This window comes from Aspergillus aculeatinus, assembly GCF_003184765.1.
Source record: "Aspergillus aculeatinus CBS 121060 unplaced genomic scaffold BO66scaffold_15, whole genome shotgun sequence".
Lineage (NCBI taxonomy): Eukaryota > Fungi > Ascomycota > Eurotiomycetes > Eurotiales > Aspergillaceae > Aspergillus > Aspergillus aculeatinus.
Genome location: NW_020291484.1, coordinates 94,544 through 120,150, shown reverse-complemented (window position 1 = coordinate 120,150; position 25,607 = coordinate 94,544). Strand labels below are relative to the sequence as shown.

General features: G+C 52.6%; 8 protein-coding genes across 8 annotated transcripts; 2 read left to right on the top strand and 6 right to left on the bottom strand.

The window, feature by feature from the left end:
• Positions 1-837: 837 nt before the first annotated feature.
• BO66DRAFT_46609 (uncharacterized protein) lies at positions 838-5,218 on the bottom strand. Its single transcript, XM_025652518.1, has 2 exons — positions 4,966-5,218; positions 838-4,896 (listed from the first exon to the last, which is right to left on the bottom strand). The coding sequence occupies exons 1-2, from the start codon at positions 4,999-5,001 to the stop codon at positions 946-948; spliced, it is 3,987 nt and encodes a 1,328-aa protein (XP_025505507.1). The 5' UTR covers positions 5,002-5,218; the 3' UTR covers positions 838-945.
• Positions 5,219-5,759: 541 nt separating this feature from the next.
• Positions 5,760-7,773, top strand: BO66DRAFT_390544 (alpha/beta fold hydrolase). The gene has a single exon (XM_025647034.1). It carries the CDS (start codon positions 6,029-6,031, stop codon positions 7,301-7,303), a length of 1,275 nt encoding a protein of 424 aa, XP_025505506.1. The 5' UTR covers positions 5,760-6,028; the 3' UTR covers positions 7,304-7,773.
• BO66DRAFT_46585 (Zn(II)2Cys6 transcription factor) lies at positions 7,338-9,500 on the bottom strand. Its single transcript, XM_025652508.1, has 6 exons — positions 9,325-9,500; positions 9,167-9,246; positions 9,026-9,090; positions 8,470-8,969; positions 7,684-8,402; positions 7,338-7,622 (listed from the first exon to the last, which is right to left on the bottom strand). Exons 1-6 carry the CDS (start codon positions 9,457-9,459, stop codon positions 7,373-7,375), a joined length of 1,749 nt encoding a protein of 582 aa, XP_025505505.1. The 5' UTR covers positions 9,460-9,500; the 3' UTR covers positions 7,338-7,372.
• A 204-nt stretch (positions 9,501-9,704) lies between these two features.
• Positions 9,705-10,608, bottom strand: BO66DRAFT_346326 (TMEM14 family protein). Its single transcript, XM_025644577.1, has 3 exons — positions 10,528-10,608; positions 10,378-10,470; positions 9,705-10,292 (listed from the first exon to the last, which is right to left on the bottom strand). The coding sequence occupies exons 1-3, from the start codon at positions 10,562-10,564 to the stop codon at positions 10,096-10,098; spliced, it is 327 nt and encodes a 108-aa protein (XP_025505504.1). The 5' UTR covers positions 10,565-10,608; the 3' UTR covers positions 9,705-10,095.
• Positions 10,609-11,500: 892 nt separating this feature from the next.
• On the top strand, positions 11,501-12,943 carry BO66DRAFT_447896 (SRR1 family protein; the record flags this gene model as incomplete). Its single annotated transcript, XM_025651721.1, has 3 exons — positions 11,501-11,797; positions 11,921-12,092; positions 12,219-12,943. The coding sequence occupies 3 exons, from the start codon at positions 11,501-11,503 to the stop codon at positions 12,587-12,589; spliced, it is 840 nt and encodes a 279-aa protein (XP_025505503.1). The 3' UTR covers positions 12,590-12,943.
• Positions 12,944-13,024: 81 nt separating this feature from the next.
• Positions 13,025-15,172, bottom strand: bgt3 (putative cell wall glucanase; the record flags this gene model as incomplete). The annotated part of the gene is made up of 3 exons (XM_025643636.1): positions 13,025-13,169; positions 13,218-14,040; positions 14,236-15,172. The coding sequence occupies 3 exons, from the start codon at positions 15,170-15,172 to the stop codon at positions 13,025-13,027; spliced, it is 1,905 nt and encodes a 634-aa protein (XP_025505502.1).
• Positions 15,173-16,962: 1,790 nt separating this feature from the next.
• On the bottom strand, positions 16,963-19,713 carry BO66DRAFT_400117 (uncharacterized protein; the record flags this gene model as incomplete). Its single annotated transcript, XM_025648710.1, has 5 exons — positions 16,963-17,159; positions 17,276-17,995; positions 18,303-19,364; positions 19,426-19,495; positions 19,597-19,713. The coding sequence occupies 5 exons, from the start codon at positions 19,711-19,713 to the stop codon at positions 16,963-16,965; spliced, it is 2,166 nt and encodes a 721-aa protein (XP_025505501.1).
• Positions 19,714-21,591: 1,878 nt separating this feature from the next.
• Positions 21,592-22,466, bottom strand: BO66DRAFT_390539 (uncharacterized protein). The gene has a single exon (XM_025647033.1). It carries the CDS (start codon positions 22,253-22,255, stop codon positions 21,992-21,994), a length of 264 nt encoding a protein of 87 aa, XP_025505500.1. The 5' UTR covers positions 22,256-22,466; the 3' UTR covers positions 21,592-21,991.
• Between the last annotated feature and the right edge of the window lie 3,141 nt (positions 22,467-25,607).

Genomic DNA, 25,607 nt, shown 5'->3' with positions numbered 1-25,607 from the left:
TGCTCGGTAGAGGATAGTACAGTACAGTACAGTACTTCTTTGCTCGGCTCGTGCGCGCGTTGGGCGTGTCCCTGTACTGTACTGTACTAGGGACAATGCGTGGGACCTATCTATCTCTTCCATGATGGAGATCGAGATACATGCGTGGCCTGGTTTGGAAGAGAGAGGATTGAGGAATTGATGGCCGGAATGGGAAGGTGGGTGGAAGACTGAGCCCTGAGGCTCAGCTATAGTACCCCTGCAGGCACGAGATATACCCCTACCCCAGCTCCAGTCCTGTCAGTTCACGGTACGGAGTACTCCTTCCCTTTTGGCTCAGAAACAAGGAACTACGAAGTTTATATTGAGCGGTCATCGACAAACCCCGTTGATTAGATTCAGCTTACACACAACAACACTGTCTTATTCAGTCCATCGACCGGGCATCTTCATCACGACCTTAAATCGAAGGGTATCAACCAATTTTCAAACCCTAGTTGAAAAGAAAACATAATCCCATATGTCCGTCCATCCAACCATCCGACCACCACCGATCCCAAGCGCCAGATGTCCACGTACCCATAGCCACAACCACATGTGGAAGACAACAACAACAACAGAAAGAATCCCGTATATAAGTACCCCGGTGGTGAAAGCTCATCCATCACACACACACACACACACACAAATACCACTGAATCAGGTGGCCTCCACCCACTTTATCCTTGTTGTGGAAAGCAAAGCTACCTAGACTCTCCGACAAAAATTCTTTGGTAAGCATCATTGGCCTGCATTATGATTATAGGTAGTGGTTTGCGGATGCAAAGTAGGCTCCGCGGATATTATAACAAAGTACATCGAAATGGATCAAGTAAAGAAGAAAAAGTGCAAAGGAGGGAAGAAGAATGGCAAAAGATGGTGCAATATATATATCAGAAGTGAAAGTGAATAAAAGTGCGGAGTCGGTCAGTCACGCAAGCCGAAAGCTTTGCGGAGTCGGGGAAAGCGCTTTTTGCGTCCAGAAGATCCAATGACAACGTCTGCGGCAGGACGAGAATTGTTCTTCATTGTTGATGCTGGGACGGAAGGATCCTGGTTGTCTTTGGAGGCGGGTCCACCGGCAGGAGCGGTGATCGGCTTATTGCAGGCATCCTCATCAACTGTCGCGAGGCGCTCGTCAACACCGTTGGTGGTAGCTGCAGGTGTACTTCCCGACTCCTTGCGCTCGGTTCGCAATGGCCATCCGTCACTGCGCGAGGACCGTTGCGACGCACGTCGCACAAGCTTGGACGAGGTTGGCGGCGGCGGGTTGGTCGCCGTGATAGTGGTGACGACGTTGGTTTGAGCTCCAGGCAGCGGGGGATCTGGTTCGCCTTCGGCTCGCGAACGCTCTGGAAGACCGCCATTTCGAGTAGTACCATTTGTGAGGGACCTGCGATTGACAGGCGATTTGGACTTGCGCATGCTGAACCGGTGGAACAGTCCCGCCTTGCGCCCTCGATTGGGCTGGAGAAACTCGTCCATCTCCTCATCCGTCATTCCACGACTCCGAGCCACTGCTGCCAAGGCAGGGTCCCGTGTTGAGCCTGACTTGCGGGGAGATGGCACAGCAGCTCGCGGTCGAGACGCAGCCGCCTGTCGCTCCTCGTCGGAGCTGTCTTCTAGCTCCGTTGAATCGCCATCGTGAGCGCCCTGTCGCCGAGGTATCCCTCGAACAGGGGGCAGCGGAGCTGGGGCTCGTTCATCTTCGTCGTCACTTGAGTCGTCATACCGGTATCGTGATCGCCAGTTGTCGAAGCCCTCGTCGTCGTCCGAATCAGGGAAGCGTGAAGTGAATCGACTACCCGGTACCTTGGATACCTTATTCTTCGGCGACTTGTTGGAAAAGAATGAGCCCTTCTCGCGTTTGTTTCCGTTCATTCGAAGCGTCGTCCGCATATTACCCCCCGATTGCGGCGAACGCGGACGTGAGTCGGCTGGTGGGGAGATTGCCCGGGCTGGGGCCTGTCGGACTGGGGGGCCGCCCCGCATTGTCAGACGCATGGTGTGGTTCGACTCTGCCCGAGATGGACGACTGGCTCGCTTGAAACTACTCGAAGAATCGCTGCCACTGGACAATGTTCTTCGCGGAGTTGGTGCCTTGCCGTTCACTGCTGACGCACGATTCTTACTACCAACTTCATTCTGCATGGCAGCAGGACTCCACGACATTGGCCTGGCCCGGTCTTGAGTAGCAGTTGACTGCGTTGCACTCGCCTGTGGGACGTCAGAAGTTTTCGTTGCCGTGTTGTCTGCACGATTGCCTAGGTTGGATTGTCCAACAGATTTGACATGGTGAGAAGTCGATCGTGCGAGACTGGCTTGGGATGAACCACTTTGACTTTTCCCCTGTGACTGAGCGGCGAAAGGAGGATAGGGAGACGAGAAAGGCATAGCTTGATGCACCGATTCGGGGGATTCTGGGACGGGACTAAGGGCTGTATCTTGCATAGGAGAGCTCGCGCGGGCAATCTGGCAGGTCTGTGGATACTCCGAATCCGACCAGTCATCCGTATGATGCTGATTCTTTTCGGAAAGACCAAGTCCTGCTGCTGCGCCTTGGAACGATGGGACCGACTGCCGGCCATCGACGACAGCATCAATAGAGCCAAAGCCATGTCCATTGACGCCCTCCTCCGCATCACTGTAAATGCTCTCACCGGACTCGTCATCAGTCTCTCGCTCTGCGGCTGAATCGACCATGACATCGGTGTCGTCCCATGTGATTGACTTTCTCTTGGGCTTTGCCTGTGTGGGGTCCGAGTCTAAAGAGGAACGTGGGAAGCCCCCGGGGACTTCGTACCATTCCAAGCTCGGGCGCTCTTTTTCAAGTTCGGGCGAAGCTGGCTGAACGGTAATATCAGGAACTGCCAAAGTCTGTCTAGGAGTTTGTGGTTGTGTTGCCTCAGCTGGGGCGTTGACCTCCGCCGGGTGGCTGATTGCCGTGCCTGGCTGTTCTACCCGATCATCCCGGTGACTCGATTCTGACGGACTTTCTAGCTCCAACACTACTGGAAGGGGGCTAGCTGGACGGTTATGCGTCGTGCTCTCTGGCGGCGCCTCATTCTGAGAATTGGCTAGGACACTTCCCACAGCATGGTCATTAGAGAATGAAAACCTCGACGTATCGATTGGAGAGTCGGACGAAGTCGTGGATTCATTGTCGCTAATCTCGCGAGGCTGCGGCTCCGGCTGGCCTCCCGACCTGTTACCTCGAATGCTGCCAAATGATGGCAGAGCAAGTCGAGGTTTCAACATATGCTCGAATTCATCAGGCGTCCCGCTTCGTAAGTTATGCTTACGCTTAGCAAACCACCCACCCTTACTCTTGGGCTTGGACTGCGGCGACTCGGGCAGAACTTCGTCGGGAGATGTCGGCGGGCTCGCTGCCGTGCCCACGATTTCTGCCTCATCATCGAAGCTGACTTTGGCATGCCTCTTTCGAGCCCCTTGCTTTGAACCATCATCAGATGCGACGGAAGTGCCATCGGATAGTTCACTGAGCGCAGGGCCTGGTCGCAGCACTGTCTCCGGGTGGAGATCAGAAGCAAGGCCGTCTTTGCGGGAATGTTTCAGTGCAGATTTGGCCGGGGACACGGACCTTGGTGGGGGTTGGTGAAGGTGATCGCTCGGAAGGTTGGCCACCAGTAGATGGCGTGAGAAGCGAGCGGAGCGCCCGGGACTGCTGGATTGACGCATATGTGACGGCTGCTGTTCAACACTGGCGTCGACGGAAGGCTGCGAGCTCGGCGGGCTTATGGGTGGACTGAGTAATTGATCCTTGGTCTGGTCCGGTGTAGATTGTGGTTTGATGGTCTGTGGGCTCTCTGGCGTTACGGTACCCCCACGAGGGAGCTCTGCTCGCTGCGCGGGGCCAGAGGTTTCTGCCTGTTCCTCCCCTTGAGCATCTTCCGGCACTGTCGACGGGCGTTTCACCAAGGCAGGGCGTGTAGGATGTCGGGCTTCGGGGGCCAGGAGCTGTTGGGTCGGTGCTGTGTCCGGAATACTTCGATCTTGAGAAGAGGGTCTCCGCGGAGACGCAGCAACGGCACTCGCTTCTTGGCTCCGGGGTACAATGGCAGCTTGTGCAGCAGCCACCGCAGTCCCTGCAGACGATGGACGCTGTCCCGGGCTACCCGGGGAGACACCCCTTGTTTTGGCACCGCGCGTTGCTCGGGGACTATTGCTTGTAACCTTAGGAGACTCGGGAGCGGAAAGCTGACCAGCCAGAGAGGTAGTCGTCGATGCATCCATTTCCATCAAATCCGTCGGCGATGTAGGACGTGAGCCCATCGGATATGAGAAATTGATCGAGTTTCGACTCGCGGGTCGTCGCAGCTCAGGGGACGGCGTCGACGCGGCCGCCTGTGCGGGCGCTCGTGTCGGCGGCTTGGGGGCAGCAGTGCGATCCCCGGTTGTTCCCTGGTCGGCCATCGATTTCCCGCGCGGACTTTGTCGCAGCGATGGGCCCATGCTCACCGATCGACGTGCTTGGTCCTTTCGCCCGGTATATTCGCGGGGGATGGACGGGAGCGGCGGTGCGGGGTCGACATGTCCAGCGCTGGATGCGGGTCGCCGCGGGGATTGATCTCGAAATGTGCGATGCGTCATGGAGGCGGAACTGCTGGAGCGACGGACCCCATTTCCGCTGATGGGTCGCAGGCTCGGCGTGCCGCTGAGTTGCGAGGAGACGGAAGTCCGCCGCTGCATCATCCGCTTGGTCTGCACATTCTCGACGGGTGTCGGCGTGGGTGTGAGGCTGCGCAGGGCGGCGGCCGCGGCGGCGGAGGAGAGACTGCTGGAGGAGGGTTGGGATTTGAGAAAAGCATGGCTGGCGGCGGATTGCGCGGATTGGGAGGAGGAGGCCGAGAGAGGATGCTAGATGAATGAGCGGCGTTTAGCTCGTCGAAGTTCCGAATGCCATTCCCACGGAACGAGGGGGGTTACCTGATGTTGAGAGGAGCTCCTCTTTCTGCGGAACATGGCTCAGGCGGTCGTTGCCCAAAACGAGCGCAATTGAGTTTCCAAGCGACTGAGCCCTCAAAATCAACTTAAAGCATATATGGGTGGGTTGAATGGGCGATTTGATGTAGTGTAGGAACGTTTTTGATCAAGGGGATAGCGACGGAGGTCGACGGAAGGTAAGAAAACAAACGGAAAGAGAGTCGCAGCAGCAACGGGAAAAGTGAGTGAGTGCAGATGCAGGATATCGGAAAGGGGGGGGAGAAAAAAGGAAGCAAGGAGAATGCAGGACCTGCACGACGGGGATAAAGCGAAGATGAGGAGGGATGGCACACAGTGCACAGCACAGGATAGCAATAGACAAGACGAAAGAGAAGGACGGGGAGGGGAGGTACGGAGTACTGAGAGGGGGAGGCAGCAAAGGAAAGAAAGACGTTTGGTCTGGTCTGGATTAACTATCGGCAGGAGAGAAAAAAGGGCCAGAACCGTAGTTGGGCTGCAGAAATTGGTTGCGTCATTGAAATCGGGTCGAGGTTCGAATGGGATTGAGCCCGAGTCAGTCTGGAATAAGGAATAAGGAATAAGAGAGGAACAAGAATGGTTCGTTCCATTGCGCTCCAAAGTTCAATCCAATGGGGAGATTCATCATTGGTTCGTCTCGATCAGGAAAAGCTCCGGTCCGCCGCAAGAACGTGATCTTCTACACTAAGCCCCATCAGGCAGGCACTTTTGGAGCCCACACAGTTGGGAACTCAAAGTTTCATCATTGCAGACCCATCGTCATCATCATCATCAATCAACCTCATCCTCATCCTCATTCCACATCCACATCCACATCCCCATCCCCATCTCCATCATCATCGTCATAGCGCAAGACTTAAATTTTGTATCCGATCAACTCCATCTACCGATCGTCAGATCGTGCCACTTACCCGATCTTTGCATAATTACTCATAAAACACGTTTACTCACATCCCACCTCCCCCCCACACTCCCGTAACCAATCTTACCCCGTATACTTTTGCAAGTCCACAAATCCCTCCTAATCATGACAACATCGGCATCACCACCATCACCATCACCATCACTCTCTCCCCTTCCACTCCCCTCCGGCATAACCTCCCGCTTCATAACCACTCCCTCCCTAACAACCCACATCCTCGAAGCTGGTCACCCACCAAATAATAACAACAACAACAACCATGACCGCCCCCTAATAATCCTTCTCCACGGGTTCCCGGAAATCGCCTTCTCCTGGCGGAAAGTCATCCCCCGTCTCGCCGCCGCCGGGTACCACGTCGTGGCCCCCGACCAGCGGGGCTTCGGCCGCACGTGCGGTTGGGACACCCGCCCCTACGCCGAGGCGGACCTGCACACGTTCACCGTCTCCGCCCTCGTCCGCGATGTCGTCCTCCTCGTGTATGCACTGCGGTACACCTCCGTCCACTGCGTGGTCGGGCACGATTGCGGCGCCGTGACCGCCGCCATGTGCGCCGTGGCCCGGCCGGATCTCTTCCGTAGCGTTGTGCTGCTCAGCCATCCTTTCAATGGCATGCCGGCGCCAGCGAGTGCTGTTGCTACGTCTGTGGATGGTCAGCAGCAGCAGCCAGCTGGCTCTGCTGTCCCCCAAAACTCGACAGGCGACGGTCCCGTATCCAGCGCAGGAGACGACGTGCACTCTGCCCTACTGGATCTGGGCCGCAAGCACTATAAATGGTACTACTCGACTCCGTCTGCCAGCGCCGATATGCTCCACCCTCCCGGAGCGGAAGGGCTTCATGGCTTCCTGCGGGGGTATTTCCACCTCAAGAGTGGTCGCTGGAAAGGGAATGAGCCACGCACGTTGACCGGCTGGGCCGCCGACGAGCTCGCCAAAATGCCGTACTACTATGTCATGCCAGCGGACGCGACGATGCCTGAGGCGGTAGAGCTACACATGCGCAAGGAGTCTGAGGAAGGGTTGCGGGCCTCTCGGGAGTGGCTGCCCGACGAGGATCTCGCGGTGTACGTGAGGGAATACCAGCGGACAGGGTTCCAGGGGGCTTTGAACTGGTACCGGGTGCAGACATCCAAAGGGAGGCAGTACACCTGGGACGCGGAGGTGTTCATGGGGCGAAAGATCGACATTCCCTGCACGTTTGTGTCAGGCAAGCTCGACTGGGGGATCTACCAGCAGCCTGGCGCCTTGGAAAAGATGGCAAATGGAGAAGTATGCAGTGACTTTCGCGAGATGCGATTGATTGACGGGGTGGGACATTGGGCGCCTCAGGAGAGTCCAGAGGAGGTAGTCCAGGCGATTTTGAGCCTAGTCGGTAGTCTATAAGTACTCGGTAGGGTACCGTAGAGTAGAACTATCTGACATGATGCGGCCCGTTCTCCTTCGAAAGCCGGCCTAAGGCGAACCACGTGCATCCTGGTCTGCCTTGGCAATTGCACACTCGGCTAGTCGGACAAGCTCGGTGGTGAAAGTATTCAGAAAGTGCCCGTGGAAGATAACACCAAGGGTAGGTGTTCGAACCGGCACTTTACGCATCAATTTAGGAACGCCCCGCAGAGTTTTCATAAGACCGGAACCTAGGGGGTTCTTGAGGATAGCGCGAAACAGCGCTAGGACTGCAGTGACTGCGTAGAATATAACCACCCTATCGATTACGGTCAGCAACCATTCCCGTCTCGTGCAGAGACGCAGACACAAGCACCCACCAGAAACATTCTCCTGCCAGAACAGGCATCGCGACCTCGAGGAATGAAAGCGTCGACTGATTGACATTCGTGACCAGCATGGCACTAGAGACTAAATCCCTTATCTGGCAGCCACGGCACCTATCAATGGCTTGATGGATGAGTGCGACGCAGTGATAGTATGCTAGCCGCAACATGATTGCCTGTGTGTTTAGGCCGCGACTGACCGGCGTTTCGTCGTGGAAAGACAACGTGGGCCGGATATCCGGATGTAAGCTCTGTCTCCATTGTTCCAGCTCTTGATCCAGAATCCGGATGCTCGATAATATCTCAGAAGCCGGCTTCTTCGCAGCATTTATGGAATAGAGAGCCTGATAGACATTCGACTTGATCATCGAGAGTCGAAGGTCAAAAGGGAAAAGAGGGAGTGTGTCATCGGTATTCGACCTGGTCTCTCGTTGCATATTGGACTCTTGCAGCCGCGCATAGTCGATAGGCAGAGTGAGGTCACAGTGAGTGTCATTGATACATGGAGGCTGCCCAATTCTCAAGCAAATGTCTTTATCAAATGAATAGCAAAGCCAGAAAAGATCGCGCAGGTGGTGCTCAGCTACACTTTTATGATAAGTCCTGTCACATGGTGACATTGTGTGAGCACGGAGGCTGAATAGAAGGCGGCTGGCTATCGACACGGAAACTGCAGCAGCCTGCAAATCACCCAGGAAGTATTGATGCTGGATCTAAGTGGCAGGTCAGCTGATAATCACACAAGATGCAAGATTCCCAGACGGGAAGCTCTCGACTTACAAGCATGATAATGGACTGCAGACCGCTGAGAGTCATCTCACAAACAAGACTAGCCATAAAGCCCTGCGCAGCCCGGGCATAAGTCTCGCAATCATGGGCTTCAACCAGATTGCCATTCAGCCCGAAGAGGTATATCACCGAGAGAAAGGCATACACGCATGATTTAGCACTATCGGAGCCGAAAACATCGGTTGGTCCGTAGGCGAGATCCAGAGTCTCTGTAAAGAGTGCCTTGCTGATTACCGGAAAGACGCGACTCTGGTAGGATGAGCAGTACACTTTAACATACTTCTCGACGACAGGCCGGGAAGGAAGTTCCGGCGACGAAGAATGGGACCTGGCGCCAGAACAAGGGTTTGACCATGGAAGCTCAATTGCGTAAAGTTTCGCGTGGTCAACCGTCTCACCAGTGCAGGATCCGATCCAATTTTGCTCTTCCTCTGGTGTCATGAATACTCCGTCATTAAAAGCCATGGTCAAAGTAGCCCTTGCTGCAGTACCTGAGTAATCACTTAGTCTGTGACTCGGTGCTCAATATTGCTCGGATGGAACTGACTGTTACGAGCAGACACGAGATTCAATTTGGCAGCATCCTCCCATACGGTATCGCGACCAGTACTTCTGGAGAGGTGGATTAGACCATCTGGGATGTAGAGTTGGAGCTGATGAGGGAGATTCAGGCGCAATTTCGACCTACTTTTTAAGCCTTGTATATGTGCAGGCAAGGTTATGGTGGAGGCACCAATTGCACTGCGGGGATTCTGCATCGCATTGTATCTAAGAACTCATTAGATCAAAGTACAATATTTCTGGCCATGGTATCGTGGGAGCTGGGGAAAGAGAATCAACAAAGACCTTTTTCTTGAAGCATGAGTCGCAGGCTGCGCGTCGTGGCGCCTTAGGGACCTTGGGTGTCTTTGAGACTTTGGTCACCTTGGATTGCGATGCCGTCGATTTAGATCGCGCACTAGCCCTAGTGGTTCTGGCCATTTCGAAGGCAATGACACAAAATACTGACTTGACACCGAAAGTGTACTGAGTTGATTTACGCGATGTTGATCCGGGCTCACTGCCGAAGCCGAAATTTCGGGTCACGCTTTCCTGCCATTCTTCGTAGCCGTCCTTGCATGTAAGGCACCGACCCGGTCAGGGCAGCAGTCCTACATTGCATTCTTGCTCCAAGGAAGGGCTGAGAACAACTACCTAATTATCTTGAAACGGCCAGCAGAGCTATTGTCTTAATGATCTATACGCTACATAACTCACTAACTAATTAATGCTGAGCACGCTGACTAAGCAAACAACATCAACCCGGTATATCAGTCTGATGTGTCTGATGCACTGTCGAGTGATTCGGAGCATAATATCATGGCAGAGCTTTTCACCGCTCGATAAAGACAGATATCAGACATCGGTCTGGCCGATGATTCACTCAGAAGGATCCCCGATCCCGTCGGGTCAGTGGTCCATCTGGATTATGGTGCGATTAATCGCAAGCCCAAGTAGAACTGCCCAGCACATAACATACAGCATCTCATTCTCAGTAAAAGTACACAGGGCGTCCAAAAACACCCTCATAATCTCAGCAATCAAGCCTTGAGTAGTCACCTCATACAATACAGCGAATCAAACACCGAACCTGAACTCCCGGACCTTCTTCTGGTAGTAGAACGACGCCAGCAGACCGGTGGCACCGAGGACCAGAGGCATGGGGGCCCGGGCCTTGGTCTTAATGATCCTAGGGATGGCCGAGCCGAGCAGGAGGATGCTGTTGCCCAACGCAAGCTCCGTGCCGTAGTCCTTGTTTTCCTTGATCAGGTAGCCTGGGACCGGTCAGTAACAAGCTTCGGACGGAATACTCAAGTCTTGTAGCAGAAGAGCAGCGCAGACTCCCTGCGGAGAACATACCAGCGAATCCATAAGAAAGACCCAATCCCACGCCTGCGATCAGGGAGGGCTTAGAACCAGTTCGCATGAACCCGGCGATACCGCCGGCGGGCACTAGGTGGCTGTTAGTGGTCATTGACTTTCGCACCCCGCATATTGTGAGCAACGTACAGAGAGCCGCGAGAGTGAAAGAAGGGTGTTCGGCCATGATGAAAGACGGTTCGACGAGAAAAGACAAGGTCACGAACTCGGTTTGTTGTCAATGGCAGGTCATGCAATGCCGAGTGGTATTTTAAGCTGTCCGAGGGGGCCGTGGGCTAGTCTGGATGCAGTTAGTTTCGGGAAGAGACCAAGAGCGAACCCCGATTATTCAGCGGAGGCCTGCAGTGTTGAACAGCCCGTTGAAAGAACTGTATTGAGAAAGAGAAATATCCATTGCTAGGAATTCGGCTCAGAACTGAGCTGGTATATGCGGAGGCTCAGAGATCGACAGATATACAGCGGACTCGAGATTCTTATGAAATGCATTGTGTTGCAGTGAGCAGCGGGGTACGCGCCAGCTGTCAAAGCACCGAGATCTTGTTAGTCAGATTCGACAATGCCTTGAAATGAGTTCTCGACAGAGTCGACTGCTCACTGCACCGGTGCATTATGCTGTTGAAATTCCAGAAAATCGCATAGAATCGTCATGCGCCGAACACAAAATACCTGCACAACAGGAGCGCAGGAACAACACCCAGCCACTTTACCCACGCAGTGTAAAGGGTAACTTAAATACCAATTGCAAAGATGAGACATGCACTGCTCTGCAGATCGCTACTCGCGCTCATCTAAGACAAGTAATTGAGACAAATCAAGTCATTGTTGCATAGATCCCGATATACTCAAGCTTAAGCTTAAGCCCAAGTTCCAGGTCAAGTTCCAGGCTGTACAGTACACTGAGTACAGCGTACCCCACCCGCCAATCCCCCCTCCCCCTCCCTCCCCACTTCCACGGACGGCCTCCAAGCTCAACCACCGCCGCCCCGCATCTCCAATTTTTTTTTGGTGCTTGACACCGCAACACCGCAGCACCAGCAACCCCAAAACACCACCCCCTCCCCCCTACCACCCTTACACCCTACAATCAACATCAACAATCAAAATGCCACACACCTCCCGCAAAAAGAAGCCCACCACCAGCACCAGCACCGGCCCCACCAAACGAACCACAATCACCGACGCGACCGGCTGGACGCACGTCACGACGACAGGCAACGCCCACCGCGCGCATCGCCAACACCGTCCACAATCCCACCCACACCCACAACCACAACAACAAGAACTACTCACCCCGGCCGAAGCCCCCAAATCCCTCACCCTCCCCTCCCTCCTCACGCAATACCACACCCACCGGACCAAATGGACCGCCTCCACCACCGCCGCGACGCTGACCGCGACGGTGCGGCGGGAGTTTCGCCTCGAGCATGAACAACAACAAGAACAAAAACCAGCCCTACCAGAAACAACCCGAGAAGAACGGCAGACGCAAACAGAACCACGCCTGGAACCAGAACAAACACAGAGAACAGAACAAGGAGCGCAATCCACCACCCCCACCACCCCAAGAATAACCAATATAATCTGCATCGGCCTCGGCAGTCCGAGCGGCTTCCTGCGCGGGGGATGGGTGGATCGTCGCAGCGTCTCGCTCTACCAGCTCAATGCGTTGATGAGTGTGGTGGAGTGTTTGACTGGTATGCCATGCCTACAAGCCTACACCAATCCAAAGCAGCCCTCGCCCCTAAGGCCCTCCCCCCCAATCACAGCATAATCATCTACTACCAACACACAAATAAAAACTAACACATGAACAAAACCAGCGAATCAAAAAACATCCACAGTCCGAATCTACGCCCAAGATCCCGTCTTCAACGCGCTCGATCGCCAACTCCTTGCCGCCCTGGGGATCACCGTCGTGGAGCATCCGGACGGGTTCGGGAAGGTCAACTCAAATTCGCTGCTGTTCTGTCCCGGGGCGGAGAAGGCGCATCTCGAGGTGCTGCTGGCGCGGAATCCGGCGGGGGTGGTTGGTGGGCCCTTGGAGGATACGGGCTCCGACGGGATCGAGCGGTTCGTGGCGCGGACCGGGTCGGTGCGGTTGCCGCGGTTTGAGGAGCTGAAGGAGGCGTTTTGGGAGATGCGAGTCTATCATTATACCCAGCCGGTCGAGGAAGAAAACCGCGAAGACTGATGGGTGAGAAAGGAGTAGTGTGGAATACCAAACCAGGATTACATCTGGAGGGCACAACTCAATCAGGGCACGAGGACAGGCAAGTCTCCAGCAAACGCAAGTATAGATGATATTTGCAAGTAACTGTCGGTGGCTTAAGACCATCACTATCAACAAACTATATACAGACACCCTCAACAATCATCCTAGCTTGGCACGGGAGGTAACATGAACAGCCCCCCCCACCCAAACAGTCGAGGACAACACCGCCACCGTCACATCTGTGCAAAGAGATAAACAGGAAGCGCAAAACACCGCAAAGAGATTCAGAACAAGCCATTAGTCCGTGCATCGTTAAAACATGGTGTATGTCGGAGATTCGTGTGTACATCGAAAGACCCATGACACTAATAGTCGGGACTTGAATAGAGTGTAGTCGGTGGAAAGCGCGACACTTCATGTAGCGGTCTTGCCGCCGCAGTCGGGGATTTTCAGGCCTGGTTTCAGCTTGCGTGCTGCATCCATCAAACCCCATTTATCCTCCCATTCTTCGCCTTCGATGTTGTACTGAACCTTCCAAGGCTCATCAAAGGCCTCGAACCTGTGATCGGTTAGAATTAGGCACACGATAAGGAAAAGATTGACGTACCAGAAATACTCGGTCCCATTCTCCAAAGCCTGGCACACCCAGTCGGCCATGAATTGATTCATTTCGTCAACACCTGCTACAGCTCCCTGAGTATCATTTTCGCAGTTGTCGCCATCGCCACAATCATTCCCTCCACCGCTAGGCCAACCCACTTCCGAGATGATCTGCTGCTTGTTGGTGCCTGCAGTCAGCGGAGCATCGTGGTTTTGCCAGAAAGTCCAGGTCCAACTGGCTGCCTCGGTGGCTTTAACACCGCCAAAGAACGGATGGATGTTCGACATGACGAAGTCGGCTGCCTCAACCAGCTCCTGATTCCAATTGTCACCCAGGTCTGATGTCCCCACGGGGAGGTCGATGCTATTTTGCTTGAAGTGGTTTTTGACGTCAGTCATGTAGCTGATCAGGGTTGTCTGGGCAGTCGCAATGTCTGGGCCTGCGCGATATAGAGCTTCGTTCCCGATGATAGCTCCCTTGAAGATCGAGGTGTTGTTTGCGTCATCGATGATGTTGTAAAGCTGTTTGACTTGGCGCTCGCTCGTTGTTTGGTTGCTGTCAATCCACACACCCAGCCAAAGCTTCATGTCGGTCAACTCGAGGCGGTCGATAGCAGTAAGCACCATCTCTGTTTGGTTGCAATCGGTACCATATAGTCGGATCGTATTGGTCAACTGCGAGAGAACCGCGAGGTCGCGCGTGACATTGTTTTGGGAAGGAGGATACTTCAAGCAAAGCGGGTACTGCACTCCCCATGGCGTATAATCCACTCCCGGGAAGACCTTGTGCAGATTAGCATTATTCATCAAATCCTTGATCTCCGAAGAGTCTTTATCAAGCAGTCCATCAGACGAGTCCGAAGATCCGTCCGAGGAACCGCCTGAGGAACTGCCCGATCCGTCTGCTGCAGCCGAGCCATCGTGACTTCGGTTACCCAAAATGCCCCCGACAGCTCCCCCGACAATGGCAGCCACGATAATGAACGCGAGAGTGAGTCCCACAATCCACGCGCGCTTCCGCCGACTTGCTCCGGCTATCGAGCCAGCTCTCTGTCCTTTCTCGGCTGCTTCCAGCCCTGGGTCAGGAACCGGTCCATACGACGGACTGGAGTCTTTCTTCCCCCCAAACAAGCCCCTAAAACCACCTAGAAGCCCACCTGTAGCGGCTCCCCCAACGGCGGCAGCACCTGCTGTTCCGTTAAAGCTCTGATGACTCGACGGCGACACACCCTTCGGCGCCACGTTGACAAACCCATCGTCCCCGTCATCTGCAATCTCATCCGGATTGAACGTGAGCGGGTAGTTTTGCGTAGAATAAACCGATTGCCGTTGGTAGGGCCCTTCACTGAACGCCCCCACCCCCTGATAAGGACTATCTTGAATGCTGTGCTGAGAAGGCGCCGTAGTCGGCGTCAACTGTCCCGGGGCTGCACCCGCCGCGCCCAGCGCAACATTCGACCCGTAGGAATCGCGCGGTCGCAGGGTTTCTGAGCTGGCGTAAAAGGTGCCTTCTGAATGTGGCGGCGGTGCGGGGACATACGGATTCTCGGCGCCAGTGGTGTGATAATCTCGTTCTGCGGGGACATTGTACAATGGACCGGCTGTTTCCCTGAAAGCGTCAACACCACTCTGGCGGTCATGGGTATTAGCAACGCCAAGGGCGATACCACTGATGCCTCCGCCCACGGCCGAGGGCCCCATATTGTCAATCCCCGGCGTTGCGGTGAACTGCGTGCGTGTGTGCTCCAAGCTCCGACCTTCCGGCACCGGCTCTAAATTCCCGTCGTTGTACGTTTGACTGTGTCTCTGGTGTGAGGCGATAGTACGATTCATGTCCATGTCGCTGTAGTACCTGCTGTCTATAAGACGCCCCTCTTCTGGTGATGAACGCTGGCGGGAACCTGCGACCACCGCCCCGTCATCGCCCTCGCTGTAACTAGCAACCCGGTTCAGACCGGACATGGCTGTGAAAGAAACGACTGGTCACGCCAAGGTGGCGCCGGAAGGCTTTGTAGGAAGTAGAGCCGAGTAAAGAAGAAAATAAAAGCCTAGATAAGATAAAGATAGATGGAGGAGATGCCAGAGAGTTATATGAAAACAGGAAAAGAAACGCAGCTTTGCACAAAGCAAGGCGGGAGGCAACGGCTTGGCGGGCTGTCCTGAAAATAGCAGCACAATCAGGCAGGGACGAAGGAAAAGCAGCCGACAAGGTTTGGGTGTGAGCAGCGATGGGAGGTCAATACAATAATACTGGAGCGAGGAAGCGACTGAAACGAGAACAGCTGCTATGGGCAAGCGGGAACCACGGTTGCTCTTCTCAGATGACCATGGGAAAGTCCCAGGAACGATGGCGAACGATCATGGAAGGTAACAGCGATACGATTTCATGAAACCTAAATGGTCAGCGCGAGAAGAACCGTCTGGACGCATTCATACGTAGCGAACAAAATGCGGGAGATGGTTAGATGTCTTAGATGGGGTGACGTGAGGGGGAGGGGAGAAGAGAGAGGGAGGCAGCGGACGGGATTCCTCACATACCAATTCTAGATTGAATGTAATCGATTAGATGAATTAAGTAGGAAGAATCGTGAGAGGAAGAGAAAACAAGCGAGCTCGTATTATTGAAGGCATTACCGCATGCATCGCTGGACTTGTGATGGTGGCGGCTGGTGGGCCAGGCAACGAAGAGTTAGTAGGTTAGTAACTACTCCGTACTAGGAGATTGAAGGTAAGAGGGAAGAGCGAAAGCGGCCAGTCAGTGAGTCGGAACTATGCAGTGCGGAGAAGAGAAGAACCTCAGGCCGCTCAGGGTCCAGTGACACCACGGGTTAAGTTAGTTCAGGGTCTGCCACTAATCCCCTTCCGGGCTTATCCGACCTCCGGACGCGGACTGCCAGGGCAGTAATCCATGAACACAACCGGTCATGAAATCGAGAGTATGTACGACTTCACCCACTGAAATTGGCATCTTTCAGTCATAATATCTTGCTCGTCAATTTACACCCACTCCTCTCCCTCATGCAGTACGAAATGTGTCCTACCTACCCTCGGAGATCACGTTGTGGCGTCGTAAGCCACCCAGCGAACAGATACTTGTCTTAGACTTACGTCGAGAATTCGCAGTTTCTTAGCTCCAGATGGCGCAACGAGGCACAAAATCATGCATTGGCACCAACATAAAAAAAATGAAGAAGAGCGAGCCTCGTCCCTCCTTCCGCCACTATGCACAGTGGAACGGATCGTACATACAGCATACTTATAAGCGAAACATATTTCACAAGGAGACAGCCACGCCCGCGAAACCTTCTCCCAAACCAAACCAAACCAGGTCATAACATCATCTTGTCATTCATGTCCAGCACAGCGTCTGTATTTTCATCATCAATCGTCACGAGAAGAATACAAATATAAGCCAAATAGAATATACGACAGACCGAAGAAGTCTCACACGATCCACCACCGGATCTCGCGAGACCACCATAAGTTTCCCCTTACCGTCATGGTCTCATTTCAGCGCAATATCTACAACTCATTTGCCATCCGTGATGTTCCGCAAAAGATATCTCATCACATGTTTCGGAGAGACGAAAAGGAGTGGGTGCAGCGAGAGGCGGCACAAGTGCCGCAAGAAAGTGTAAAAGTGTCACATAAGAGAAGGGCGTGGCGAGATAGAAAGGAGAATCGTAACAGAGCAGTCACGGAGCAGCGAACCGGACTTTTGCTCAAAGGTGAATGATTTCATGAGGGGAATTTCAAGCTTCAACTTCTTCAGCACTGCGTCGGGAGGCCGACAAAATATGTGCCGTGGCGTCTCGGGCTGGTGTGACGCGTCGCTTGCGCTCGAGGAAGCGTCGCTTTCCCGCTCGCGTCTCAAAATGTTGCGGAATTGCCGAAGCTTCTTGGCCCTCCGCTAGCATTGCGGCGCGCATCTTGTTACGGTATGCGTCCACTATTACTCCCCAGAAATCATCGGAGTTAGTAATTGTCATCGATACGCGAACTTACTGCAACATTGAACTTCCTGAGAGCAATGTCACTATACCAAGAAACAAAAGGAGCACGTACGGGATCGCTGCAGAAACATCATCCGTCCTGCAAAGACTCGGCTTTGGCTCCAGCTTATCCGGTAGGCCAGGTCGTTGAGGAGAACCTCCTTTCGCCGTCGGCCTCGAGACAAGCGTGGAACTGCAATCTCACTTTCGCCATCGATCTGAGGAACGGGAACCATGACTCTTCCAGCTGTTGGTAGTTCTTCGTCTTCGTCGTCCAGCTCGGAGTGATCCTTGATGAACCGGTTGCCAGGCACAACAGAAGTGCGAGGGCTTCGCATTTGAACGGGGAAATAGGTCCGGGGAAATACCGAGTTCATCCTACGATAGGAGTCCGGAATCTCATCCATGTCAATTAGGTCCAAAGAAACCTTAACCCGGACGCGGGCACCCCGTTGGGTGTCGTCCACGAGTATAAATTTGCGAGGCTTTCCCCCGGGAGGAGTGCCGAAGAGAGCTTCAGTGCTGGGGTTTTGCTCGTCCTCGTCCTCGTCCACTTCTTCAATGCGGCTAGCAGTCGCCACAGTTGGGGGCCGCCCTAGACCCCCTATACCACTCTCACGGAGAAGTGGCGGTATCGAAGGGCCTCGCGGTCCTCCGCCAATACTCCCCACTGTGGGATAGGAGTGAAACCCATGGAACACTTGAGCATTGCGGATATCTGTCGGGGATGATCCAGGTGGCGGATGATCTGAGGTAGGTGGACGGTGGATACCGTTCGAGAAGTCAGGAGGACCTAGTAAGGACATTATGACAATTATGAGATTAGCCTACGCAAGACGTAAAGTGTCGTGGCTGAAGCAAACAAAAACGGATTCAGCGGACTTGAAACACACAAGGCAAATCGGGTATGAAGAACGAGAAGTAAACAAGATAGAAATACATAGGGTACAAGATCCATCATTTAGTGAGAGTGGGCCAGTTGTCGTTATCCTTCCCAATGGACTTGACGCAGGCTTGCATGATACAACATGATAGACTGCTTTCGGTTTGTGCAACAGAGTCGGGACAAGAAGCACTTCATACGTGATGTTGGTACATACCGCTGACTTCCTCATGGTTTGCACCTCCATCGGGTTGGGCATGGTGATGGTGTAACTGCGGGGGACCCATGGTCAAGGGTCCCAGGCTTGGGCGGGGAGCGGCTGCAGCCATGCTGGCAGCTGGGATACCTGGAGGAACCGGCGTCGACGGTGCCATGTGGGATGGCGGCTGTGCTGGAAGCCCCTGTCGTCTGTTCAGTTTAGCCATCCTTCGCACACGGCGACTTCGAAGACGTGGATCTTGGTTGCTATTCCTCCAGCTATCCACAGCTCTTTGAATCAGACCACGCTTCCCTCTTAACGCAGGGTTCAGCTCGGCCAACGCCCACCCAACGGTATTGCATTCTGTTTCGTACACCAGACGGTTGCCTCGATAATTATCCTTGCCGCCGCATGCACGAGGGTATACACAGTTCTCGGACCTGAAATCCGAGCTAAGATTATCCACACTAACAGATTCAACGTCGCATCGGATGGTATACTCCATTTTCACCCGGTCTCGAGAGTATTCAAACGCAATCCACTGGACTCCGTTGCTGTCTTGTCTAACAACAAGAGGTGTCGTGGCAGGGATTGGCCCGGGTGCTGCACTAGAACTTGCCCCGACATTTGAGCTCTGGTGGTGAACAGTACTAGCTGATATGGGTGCAGCCGTCGCCGCAGGGAGCGGTGGGTTTAGCATCGCCCTCTGAGGGGGAGTCGGTTGCTGCACTGTAGAGGTGGGGCTGCTGGCAATAGCACCAGTTGGGGCTTGGGTGGGATGGTGAGGCAACTGTGCGGTACTGGTCTGGTGTGGGATCATCAACGACTGGGTCGTAAGTGGATGCTGCTGAGGTGATGCATTTGGGCCGTATTGTGAAGGCTGAACAGGGTTCATTGGAGAGTACGGTGGGTAACCGTACATCTGAGACGTCATCTGCGGTGATTGTGTGTAGATGTTTCTACCGTGCGGCTCGTGGGTTTGTGACGCTACTGACGCGGGCGAACTAGACTGAGGCGTGTGATAGATCGGAGGATATGGCCTCTGCATTTGCGCGGCGGCTGCCATGATCTCAGGGGGGCCTGAATAGTCAATAAGCCATCGCATTCAGGATAGAGATTAGAACTGACGATGTCCACTTACCACTCGATGGGTACTGACTCGGCGCACTCGCTGTCGTATAGGAGGATTGGGGCGCGTAGTAAGATTGTTCCTGCGATTGAGCGTAGGGATGATGATGCAAAATTCCGCTCGCTAAAGGATGAGGGGTAAAATTTCCCGAAGACAAGGTAGTCGGAGGCTGGTGGGGGGAACCCGGTCGCTTTGGTGGTTGTATGAGGGTCGTAGGTCGGGGATGCTGAAGATGAGGGGGCTGCGCGCCTTGATACCGAAGCTTGAGTTGAGCGAGGTGTTAGCCTGAGCACTTATCATTGAGTACGGTGCTTTTCTTTCCAAATCATGTGTTTAATGTGAGGAGATAAGAAGCATGTAAAAGCAGATGAAACGTCATTGTCAGAGATGAAGTCCTTGCCCCGGATCTGAAGCCAGAGACTGACGGAATAGAGTAAATTCATCACGCAAAAATCAAATTATTCAGGATGAAAGATGAAGAAAACCCCGTAAAGGGAAGCCCTGAGCTCGGCATCTCGGAGCGAAGAGCGGAGAACTGTCATCAGCCGCTATGGACTTTACTACTCTCATAGCACCAGGCAGGCGTGGGTCATTGGCTGCGCTTCCTCAGGCCTCGTAAGCACGCTGATATCTCAGTCTGTGACAACCACTACAGCTGTCCCTCGGACATGCTGCGGAAGGTGTACATCTTGATTCAGCCAGCATGACTCCGGGAACAAGCTTAAAGTCGCCGGAGAGTAGGAGAGTTGAGCCTTTGGCGCTGTTGTGGTTGCACCAAGGAATCTCTCAGGATCATATTTTTGGATTTCAAATTGAATGCCCTGAAATGCTCATGTGAAGTATTTCACAATCATTGGCATTTGGGGTAAAGCAAAGCGGCTCGGAGAGGGCTTGTAGCATTTGCCACATCGAGGTGTCAGTCGTAATCAACGTACAACAGAAGTCATCAGGTCGGCAGCTTGGCCAAAAGCAATGTTTGCTTGTTTTCGCGAGAGAAATTGTAAGAGTGGATAATAGTTCCCCTCGTCGGGATATGGTCGGCGTCGATATCGCCAATTGTTGCCAGGTGCCTCCTGGGAGAGATGATGCGCGGGAGACTGGGTTGTCCTTGGATGGAGGCCAAGCCACGAACCCGATACGATACAATTGAAGAAAAGAAGGCGCAGAAGAAGCAAAACAGGGAATCGCGACAGAGAAAGGAAGAATATCAATTCATAGTCTTAAGGCAGCGAATGAAGGAAGAGACATGAAGACAAGGAAAGTAGCAGAGAGAGAGAGAGAGCGAAAGAAAGAAGAGAGAAAGCACTCACGGGATCTTCTGCAGGCTCGTCTTTGAATTTAGTTGCGGGTGGATGAGCTAGGTCAGTCTGAACCATACCGGTCATGACTGACCTCAAATGGCCTCAAAAGATGTATTCCTTGTTTTGATTCTGTTCCTCCTCGTAGGTGGATGATAGTTTTGTCTCTTTTCCTGGTGTTCTTGCCTTTCCTCTTTTGTTATCTTTGGTAATTTGCGTTCGTTTTTATTGGCGATAATAGAAAATGATATAGGAAGAGAGTCAAGAAGACATAGAAGGATGTTTGTTTCTTTTTGTTTCGGAAGGGGAGGATTCGAAGTCGAGTCCCGACGGTCAGATGGAGGAAGTAGATGGGAAAGATCGAGAGAGAGAGAGAGAGAGAGAGAGAGGAGGGGGGCGGCACCACAACGGTTGCGGGAAGGATATCTTGACTAGGGACAGACGAACAGGTAAGGACCAAAGTTAAAGAGAGGCTGAAGGGCAACGGTAGTGGCTCGCTGTTCTGTGTGGCTCTGGACTGGACTGGGGGAGGGGAAGGGATGTCTGTCTCTCGGGGTGTGTATGTGTGTGGGAAGGGAAGAAAGCAAAGGCCTGGCTGGCTCAATGGGTTGGTTAAACGGTGCGATGCGAGTGCGACTGTAATGTGGAGGGTCCAGGGTCGTTATTTAGCTGCGCAGGAGACCCATCCTTCATCACTACAGAATATTCCCAATCAACAACTATCCCGGATCAGGAATGGGATACAAGACTAAGATCTTTGGGAAAGGGGAAATTGAAAAAAAAAAAAAAAGAAGAGTAAAGATGAAGGGAGAGGGGAAAGAGAGAAGAGGGGACGTTGGAACAGAAAGAAAAAGAAAAATATTATAAAATAAAATAAGACTTACAGTGAAAATAAATTAAATTAAATCTAGAAAAAATATTCCGGGGGAAAAATGAAAAATAAAAAACAGAAAATGGGCAATCAAAAACAGCAGCGATGGAGGGCAGGACAGCGTCAGAGTGGTTAGTGGAGATATCAGAGTGAGCTTGTTACTAGCGGGAAGGTGGTGTAATATTGACCAGGATGGATGCAGGACAGAAGAAGGGCCAGAGACAACCGCGACGTGAGATAGAAAATCGACGAGACAAGCATTGACCGGCAAAAAAAGTATCAGTTATGAATGTCAACAGCCCCTAAACACCTTGAAGGGATTGAACACAGCCTGCAGGGACATGGTGGTGAAAACAATCAGCAATTACAGGAGCACGGAAGGGAAATCGACGGGGAACAGAAATGCAGTTTAGATGCTCCTCCTGCCATACTGGAAAGAAGAAAAAGAAACAGAAAAATGGTTAGAAAAATGCAACATGCTTGCAGCAGAAAATGGCTGTCTGCTCACATATGGTCCGCGAACACCATTTCTTGGGTTGATAATTGTTTGTTTGACAGGCAAAGTGACCTCGGTGAAGTGGGTATAGGTGGGCGGATGGGGTGACTGGGGTTGAAAGGAGGAAAGCCTCGCCAATGCACTTGAAACTGGGTAAACAGCGCAGACACCAGGCATTTCACTTCTCCGAAGTAAAAACCAATTCGCATTTGGAAAAAGGTCCAACAAAGATGGAACAAAGAACCGCAGCAGCCCAATAACGAAGAGACTGGCATGCGATGCAAAACATTGAGTTTATCGCGGATCGAATGCATTCAGAGTTTCCAGAGCCCCTCGGCAGATAGGTTCATGGGCGACTTAGCAGAAGAATGAAACTAGAACCCCTGAAAGAACGGCATCACTTTGACAGTATTCACCATTGTTCATCCGTAGGAATAGTACTCCGTAGAGCACACCGTATGCATGTATGCATGTACCGTACATATTATGTCCACGGGCTGCCAATCAATTCTCCGCAGACAGATCTACCACCTGGAGCTAAAACCTCAGGTTCAAATGCTTACTACAACCGAGTCAATACTGGGATTCTAGTGATTCAGATACTCTTAAAATGAGGTCTGTCTGAGAACCTGCAGCTAGGTAACTAGGTAACTTAAGAACTGTCTATTATTATTCCCACGCTGCCGACACACATGGGGAAGGGACCAGTGGGTCTGTCTTGAGGGTCAGTGTTCTACCGTACCATTAATTTAGGTATACCCATAATTATAGATCGCGTTGGACTATCGTAAATACTAGGTAGCCATCAGACTCAATCGGGATAACAGTACGGAGCAGACCTTGGACTGCGAGTATGCGATTACTCTTCCGACCAGTGACGAGGATGAATTGTTCCAGAAGATAAAGTAAGCGTTGAATCAACGCAGAATTTCCCATTGGCATGTTTGGGCTGCAATATCCACTCAGGTGGTCATTTTAGGTTTGCGGTGGAGGCGAGAATTGGCTGGTCTGGAATGAATGATGGTGGAAGATTGGCGGCGGGAGGATTAGGCACGATACAGTAGCCGTTAGTTTAGTCCGATGGATGGTAACTTATCAGTACAATCCATTACATTACCACTGTGTCCGTACAGCATGATACCACCTCAATGACCTCATCCTTTCAAGACTTTCAATCCATCCTTCTTCTATTGTTGAGATAGGCTTGGAACTCTATAGCGTGGCATCGAAGAGGCCACAGGCAATAGCAGTCTTTGAAATTACTTATCCGAGCATTCCAGGAGGATGATGATCGATAAGGGCAGTGGCCCTTAAGAACAGACCAGGCCGGTGCCGTGCCCTGACAGCCAGCCAGCCTCCACTCGGTGTGCATGGAGCCATGGATGATGGTGATGTTGCCTCGATGAGATCGTCTTAGGACAGACAGTATGTGTAAGTAGTTTGGCGATAACTAAAGAGAACGACACCTGCATCAGCAGTTCAATTCTAGCTCACCCGAAACTGGTGGTTCTAGCCTCAGTTTTCGTTTCTTCATTTTGGATTTTATTTTCGTTTCGTTTCTTTTCTTGACTTTTCTTTTTTTTTTTCTTTCATTTCTTCTCCTCCTCGTTTAGTCCACGGGACGTTCAGACCTACCAGAGAGAAAAATACCGCCATACGCGACCCGACTCGATCTGGTTACACTCCGGTAAGAGAACAGCCGATCTGACTTGCTGCTGTCAGCCTTGTGCCCACTTTCCAGCAAGCGCCACACCACCATTACCATCACCACCTCCACCACAACGATTCATTCCTCCATCTCCTCCCTCCGGGGCCTCCCACTAATCAAGATCACTCTGCTCACCACATATGGATTAGATCCCGTCAAGTCCAAGCTTGGGCATAAATTGCTTGATGGATGGGTTGCAATTGTTGCAACTGAATGCCGTCATCGCTCATAACACACATACTCTCTCCTAAGCTCCCATTAGCGAGCTTGATTTGAATGAACAATGAGACTGCCTACCAGTGCAGTCGACGAATAATCCCTTCTCCTCTTCTCGCTCATGGACAGGCGACGCATTAGTCATTCATCCATGTTCCCCGAGGTCACTGCTGCTACAGATTGTGCAACCCCAGCCCATAGCCTGCAAAGCGGCTGATCAATCATTGCCATTTTGGTGGTTTTCTGATCCTGCCGCTTCCCGGCAGCTAGCTTCCTGCATCAATCATGCCTTAATGAACAGCTACGTCCCTAGTTATTGATTCGAGGGAAGGAAGACAAGCCCTCACTCACGGCAGTGATCGAATCACTCTCGAAACCAAAAGTTGTTCGCAGCTTGATAAAGAGAGGAGAGACGGACTCATAGGATCGCACGGGTCCTCCATCCACTTACCGATCTTCTGCCCGTTGCCCCAAACGCCTTCCTGAGGGTGAAAGTTGGCCTGTCAAATACTATCAGTGACTTGGCTCCACCAGGCCTGTCGGGCAATCAGACGGTGGCTTCAGCGGTAGTGGGGCTTGGCACGGGCATTGAGAAGGGAATTATGATTCTTTTTCGAGTATGCCAGCAGAGATCAACAAAAAGCTCATAAACGATACCCCAGTCCCTCCGTATCTATGGGCAAGCGTTGTCAACATTCGTGAATATGGTACTAGGTTGAGGGAAAAGACATTTATTTTCCCTCACCCAAGGTATTGATGCGCTTTGTTGCCATTTTGAGCTAAACCAAGCGCCGTAGGAACATTCCTCGTGCATCGATTCCATGTGAGCCTGTCGACCATATGTATGCCAGGGCTCGTCATAAACTTCTGTCTCGGATGATAAGACAACCGCTGTTCAACCTATGTTGTGTTTGTCCACCGACCAGTCACAACATATGCGGCACGCGTTCAGCAGGTAAGCATCGTTTGTACTATGCTGCGCATATGGGGCCTCCTTTTGTCCGATATCCCAGCATCGATGTTGCGAACTCCACCTAAAGGGTTTGGTGCATACCAGTTCCGCGCAGGTGTCAACAAAACCTCACGTTCTCCTTCGGAGGGCGATTCCTGACGAAGGGAAAGATGGAACTGGAGATTTTCCCAAGGAGGCTAGTCAAGTCGTCGTAATCGAGGGATTCTGCTACCGGCATGACTGGCTCCCGCACTCGAGAGGTCGAGTCTCTGTGAATAACTAGGTACTGTACCATATACTCAGGGAGGTCATGTGTATGGCCTGCTCACGGGCGGGTGGGGTTCTTAGGCTGAACTAGGCTGAACGCAAGCAACGGTCTCAGACTTGGGGAGCTTGCCATTGGCATGCAACTCTCTGATCGATGCAGGGTGTTTGAGATGGTGTTCATTGTTCCGTGCCTCCCTCCGGTCGCTTGCCTCTCACCGGCCGATTTCTTGATTCCTCAATAGCTTGGAGGGAGTACTGTACGTACTATCTCTTTCTGCAAAGTTGCCGCTCCTACTCTTCTTTCTCCTACCTACTTTGTGGTATTACAAGGTACTGTATTTCTTTTGGCGGATGCATGACACTAAGCATGATTGGTTTTAAATAGT